This window comes from Clarias gariepinus, chromosome 6 (assembly GCF_024256425.1).
Source record: "Clarias gariepinus isolate MV-2021 ecotype Netherlands chromosome 6, CGAR_prim_01v2, whole genome shotgun sequence".
Classification (NCBI taxonomy): Eukaryota; Metazoa; Chordata; class Actinopteri; order Siluriformes; family Clariidae; genus Clarias; species Clarias gariepinus.
In genome coordinates, this window is record NC_071105.1 from 648,820 (window position 1) to 654,995 (window position 6,176).

The 6,176-nt window shown below is 40.1% G+C and overlaps 1 protein-coding gene across 3 annotated transcripts; it reads left to right on the forward strand.

Annotated features, from left to right (window-relative positions):
• The first annotated feature begins 905 nt into the window (after positions 1 to 905).
• On the forward strand, positions 906 to 5,726 carry si:dkey-195m11.8 (fidgetin). Of its 3 annotated transcripts, XM_053497911.1 has the most exons (3): positions 906 to 1,041; positions 2,231 to 2,305; positions 2,396 to 5,726. In XM_053497911.1, the coding sequence occupies exon 3, from the start codon at positions 2,407 to 2,409 to the stop codon at positions 3,214 to 3,216; it is 810 nt and encodes a 269-aa protein (XP_053353886.1). In that variant the 5' UTR covers positions 906 to 1,041; positions 2,231 to 2,305; positions 2,396 to 2,406; the 3' UTR covers positions 3,217 to 5,726. The 3 variants fall into 3 exon arrangements, with proteins under 3 accessions (XP_053353886.1, XP_053353885.1, XP_053353887.1); XM_053497910.1 differs by having other exon boundaries at positions 2,231 to 5,726; XM_053497912.1 differs by lacking the exon at positions 2,231 to 2,305 and having other exon boundaries at positions 918 to 1,041.
• The last annotated feature ends 450 nt before the right edge of the window (positions 5,727 to 6,176 follow it).

The following is a 6,176-nucleotide window of genomic DNA, read 5'->3' on the forward strand; positions in this document are numbered from 1 at the left end:
ATAGGTCTCCACTGACACTACACTATCACTTTCACTCTGTCACTCTCACACTGTCACTTTATAGTCACTAAGCCACTTTATGCACTCCCTTTTTTTTTTTATTTAAATTATTATTTTTTTAATAACACTTGCACAATATTTTACTACTGTATTATCCATATGTATATTTATTCTTCTAATTGTACACCACTATTGCTTGTGTAGCTTGCACATAAGAATTTCACTCACGTGTACGGTACCAGTGTACCAGTAACGTGATGTGACAATAAAAGCGACTTGACTTGACTTGACTTGACTTGACTTGTATAACAGAGTTTTCACAAACATTTCGGGGCAGAATGAGATAAATGTAAAATTGAGATAAACACCAGTCGCTCTTGACGAGGCCATCAATAAACATAAAACTTTTTATACTTTCAGGTTTTTGGCACAGGTTTTACGTCGGATGCCCTTCCTGACTCAACCCTCCCATTTTTTTATCCAGACTTGACACCATCACTGCATGCAGTGGCTGGGTAGTATGGGGGTGTGGCAACCACCAACATCAGGGCTCGAACCCTGATTCTCGAACCAACAACCAAGCACATTGGCCGCCTGAGCCACATTTAAAACTTTAAAATTAATAAACAGTCTTTTAATTTAATGAATGTCTTTACCTGCAGCCATTACTGACATTAAAAAATGTACTAAGAGAACATATCACATGTGAGTGAGTGCAATGTTAAAAAGAGATGTTTCATGGGTGGAAAAACATTGATCTGGCAACACTAGTTACTACCACAGGCCTTGTGTCCATCAGAGCTGAGCTGAAATAGTTTTAGGTAAAAAGTGGGTTGTAGGGGGAGGGGCGGTGAGGGGTGGGGTGTGGTGGGTAGTGAGGGGGTTATTGTGGTGTGGGGGCAGGGCCGGGACGTGTGCATGGTGTCACTGCGAGAGTGAAAGACCAGCAGAAGGAAGAGGACGGTGTGTGTGTGTTCTGGTGTGGCGGCGTGGAGCTGAACATTTTGCTATGTTAGTGTGGAGACGCATGGAAATGAGAAGGTGAGATTTTAAATATGTGTGTGTGTGTGTGAGTGTGTGTGTGTCCATGGAAACATGATGATCTTACTGTTCTTACTTCAGTGGTTTTTGTTTAGATAAAATGGTTAATGGTTTCTTGTCCATTTTTTAAAAATTTGGAAGAGTGAGATATTTTTAGAGAGAGAGAGAGAGAGAGAGAGAGAGAGTTACAGTTCTCTCATACTCTTAGGTTGTGAAACACATTAACACACACCACTATCAGCTTACACACTCTGAGACAAAGTCCAAGACACCCTTATGGTCATTCATTATACTGTGTGTGTGTCCTGTTACAGAAGTGTGTGATCTGCCTGATGACTTTACCAGCTGAGACATCGCAGAGTATTAACATTTAACAGAGTTCAGTTAAACACACTCCTGACTCCCGAACGCTCGGTACGGGTACAGTAATAATAACCTTTATTTAACATTGATTGAAAGAGCTTTAAATTCTGGGAGAATTTAAAAAGAACCCTTTGGTACACCCGAATCAGCTGCTTGTATTTCTGATCAATAATGACCCTGAGTAGCAGCGATATCTCAGAAATGTCTGTTGTGATGTAAGTAATTGAGATATCGACATAGTATCATATGCCTAGTTGTAACTCCACTGATTAATCCATAAGATTCATTCTAAATGTAAGACTTGACTCACGCAAACATCAGCACAATGATCAAAGTACAATAATACATATGAAAAATATATTCTTTACTGTGGGCCATGAACAGAGAGGAAGAAAGAGAGAAAGTATGTGTGTGTGTGTGTGTGTGTGTCCAGAGGATGTTCTCTTTGTAAATAGATCCCAGGCTGAATTCCTGGCATTCCATGGGCAAGCTTTTTTTTGGGAGGTGGGGGGAGTTGGGGTGAACAGGATATACACACAATATACCAACAAATATGCAAGGTCACTGTGGGGCAGAAACCTATGTCCATGTTTAGTCTTTAGTCTTTTCACCACAAATTAGTACTATTGGTCATCTCGTACATCTGACTGCAGGTTTTACAGGTGAAAGTAAAATAGTAAAAGAGCTTAAAATAAGCTTAAAGATCTCGTAACTCCACCATATCTTCAAATTCTCATCAGGGTTTTTTATTTTTAATTTATTGAAAAGTTTTGGTTTTTGGACATTCATGGTTTCCACCAACCATATATATATTATATATTCACAGGGACGTTTGCAGCAGACTATGGCTTTGTGAAAAGAACTTCACTAAATCCACAGACAGACAACAATCTCAGCTAACGTAATTCAAGGCTCTGATTCCCCTCATCCCACTTCTGTGACTCATTTACCTTTCACATGAATATAATTTCTACATCTTTCTTCCTGTTAGATGTGGTAAAGATGCACTGGTCGTCTGAGTGGGCAGAGCAACATTATGACATCACGTCCACCACCTCACCTCCTGCCCACCCTAAGCCAGTTTCATACCCACAGCCCACTCATCCCACTTTCTCTGGGTATTCCGATGACATTGGCGCCCTCAGTGCCTCCACCCTGCTGAAGCGCTATGCCGAAAGGTATTCCTTCAGCCCGGTCTACCCAGAGCCTGGAGCCTTCCGGAGGACTGATCCCACCCAGGATGCCTGGTCTATCGGCTATAACCCAGAAGGGATAGATGGAATAAAAGGTTCTTTAGCAAGTGCAAGTAATCTTTCGGAGCAATTCAGTAATGGCACCATATCTCAGGATTATACCTCTACCTACAGCGGCTCACACTTGTACCCCCGACCCACTTACTTGCACCAGCCAGCTTTTGCTTTACCACCAACCTACCCACCTCCTGCACCAGTCTATACCTATCCCCCGGGTCTAACCACCCCTAGTTCTCCTTCCCTTTTAACACCTCTGAGCAGTGGCCTCCAAACTGCTCATGGCGCTCAGGCTCTGAAACGACCCGAGGAGTTCCAAGAACATAAGACTTTTGGATTCGACCAAAACAAAAGCACCAGATTGTCATCCTATACAGCCAGGGAAAACACAGAGCAGCCTATCAGCAACGGCATCCCAAGCAGTGGTACAGATCTTCAGCCCTTCAGGCCAGACAGGCTTCCCTCGCAGCCAGACATGAAGGTAGACCTGGTGAGGAAGAGTAGTTATTTACAGTCATCAGAGGCAGCGTCTTATGGTGCTGAGCAGTACACCTACCCCTGATTTGGCAAAAATGTAGGTGACTCTGTGGAGCGTTCATAAGCGCTTTTATTTGTTGTATACATATGTTCACTTTCCATTTAAAAAAGAATGAGAGAGCAGTGACAAGAGTGATAGTTAAATGGTTTTAAGTAGGGATGCACCGAAATGAAAATTCTGGGCCGAAACCGAAATTTTTGGATGCACTTGGCCGAAAACCGATACCGAAACCGAAAATGCCTTCATTAAAAAACATGTTTAAAATATTTTCTTTTTGTTTGTATTAAAAAAACTACAAATTAATTAAGCAATCAAACTTTTATTGATAATAAATAACAGTAATAAGGCTGTTTAACAATAACAAAACTTGCTTCCAAGTGCTTCCAAACCGCCGACATACTCCGTGTTTGATGCGTAATGACAGCGCGAACGAGACGGGAGGATGGGAGAGGCGTGGCGACAATTTCGGCTTTTATTTTCTGCGCTTTCTTACGTTTCGGCCGAAACCGATAATGCTATTTCGGCCGAAAATTTTCGGCGGCAGAAATTTCGATGCATCCCTAGTTTTAAGATTAATTCTGGGAATTTTAAGTATTTTATGCTAAATCACAATTTATGATTCAGAGATTACTACCAAAAATCAGAGACGTTTATACTTTATTCCACCACACAGGACAGGTTTATCTTGTACATAGGTCTGCCATAATTTAAATGTATATTGGTGTTTACAAACTGGCCTGAGAGAGCTTCCCTAGTTGTCCCACTGTAACAGGATCATGGCCACCCGAGGCTCACCTATGCCCACGGTGACCAAAGGCCAGTCCGTATGGTCCGATCCCAATGATGCACAAATCACTGATCCAAAGTCAAGACTGGTTACAATAGAAAAGCAGCAGAAAACCAAGTGCCCTACAACCCACCACTGCACTAGGGGCCTAGCAGGCAAAGGGACCAGGGGACCAAGGCCCCATGCCAGCATCCAAACTCCCAGTCAGCACAGCTAGGACTGCAGAACATCTTCAGGACTTATTAAAGCTCTACAAATGTTCAAAATCCAGACATTTTTAGGACTCATTTTAAGCCTTGTACCAAAATAATATTTAGCGTGTCATCATTGGGTGTTTAATCATGTCTTCTATTTGTGAAAACAGCCTAAGAAGCAAATAAGGAGTCTGGAGTTTTAAAGGCCTGCTACAGATGACCTAAAAGGCTAGTCTGCATGCTCACTGGACTGATGTGAAGGTGGGCTCATTTCAGGAGCCATTTTAATTCCTGATTCTTGCATAGGAACGATAAGCATAGTGAACATTATTGATTATTGATCAGCCTTTTTGTATTGTGATAAAGACTTAAAGGTTGCAGCCAGCAAGTGATAACTGTTGATGCAACATGAAAGAATGACTAAAGAACAACTAGGATCTTGGAACAAAAGTTTTCTCATACACTTTTGCCTTAATCATGTTACTCTCCCATAGCAAGACCCCAAAGCAGTAACACCTCCAGGAGACTTCTGAACTCCTTAGTTCCTCAGAAGGCTCCCAAACCTTGTGGAAGCACAGCCTATATCCTTAGAGCTCTACATTTCCTTTTCCTCTGAGTGACTATTGTTCTCTAACCCCCGCTCTGTAAGTAATCAGTCAGTGTAGTGGAGCATAAGCCTCGGCAAGCACTAATCCCCCGAACCAATCGATAAATTCCAATGGCATGGAGGTTGAAGATGGAGAGTTAAGGAGGGGAAAATCTTCTTAGACATTTTAAAGATGAAGTAAATGGTCTGGTATTTATACTCAGGAAAAATACTCAGGAATTTAGGATATTAAAAGTTTACAAGGTTTTTTTTTTGAAGAATGTAATGTTTTATTAATGGACACTACTTGTGACACAAACTCGCACAAAGAACTACAAGAAATATGCAAGTGGTGAACCTTCAGAAAAGAGAGGTTACTCTGCAAATCATGAATGTCTCTACAGTATCTCATGGAAGAAGATTATTGTTATTATTATTTACTTTTTCTGTTTCGTTAATGATAAAACATAAGTTCATGCTTAGCTGAGTAACAAAGGTTTAGCTAGTCTGTATGTTTACAATGAACACTTTACCATTTATTTACTGGTCATTTTTGGCATTGAATCAGACACAATTGTACTTAGATATTATTAATGTTGAAAAGTTAATTGAATCTGATCATGTTAATCATGGTGTTCTTTATTACATAAAACTATTTTTTGGTCTTGTGCTGTTTTGTACTCCATAGGAACACAATGTTTTTGTGATTATAGAAATCAGCATAAAATCTTTATATCTATTTTGAACAAAATTGAGATTAAATAGTTTTACATAGACAAATGTGTCATAAATGCTGCATGTCCAATCTTTAGTTGGAAATATTTGTGTTTCTAGTTTAATACTTGTCAAAAAATAAACTCTACCTCATGCTTGTATAATGATTTTTCTTTGACATCCGGTGTGATTGCAAGTGTATTTTTGTTTGTTTTTAATTCTGAAAATCTTTAAGCGTTCCTGCAAAATAAAATCTGTGCTGAATTTTGTCTTTGCATGTGTTTTCCTTTTCTCTGGATGACAGAATTTTATATTTAATATAGTAACCACAAACAATGTATTCTGAACCTACAAGGGACATGTGGATTAAAATGGGACCTGCGATGAAATCTCTGATGAATGATGAAGGAGTAGTGATCGAGATTTACAGAAGACTTCAAGTGGAGTACGGTGATGAGACTCAGCTGCAGGACAACACGTCCGTCAATGATCATTCAGTTCAGTTTTTAGTGTCTGCATCTGTCTCTTCCATTTCCACATGTTTGAGCCATTAAAGAGTTCCTGGAAGACTGGCATTTCAGCGTTTGGGATAAATGCATTAGTGTAGCAGGGGATTATTTTAGAGAAATAAAGGGAGTTTTTATTCTCGGAACTATAAGACTCAAAAGTCCTGCTTTGACTCAAAAACCTTGTTTATTATCAA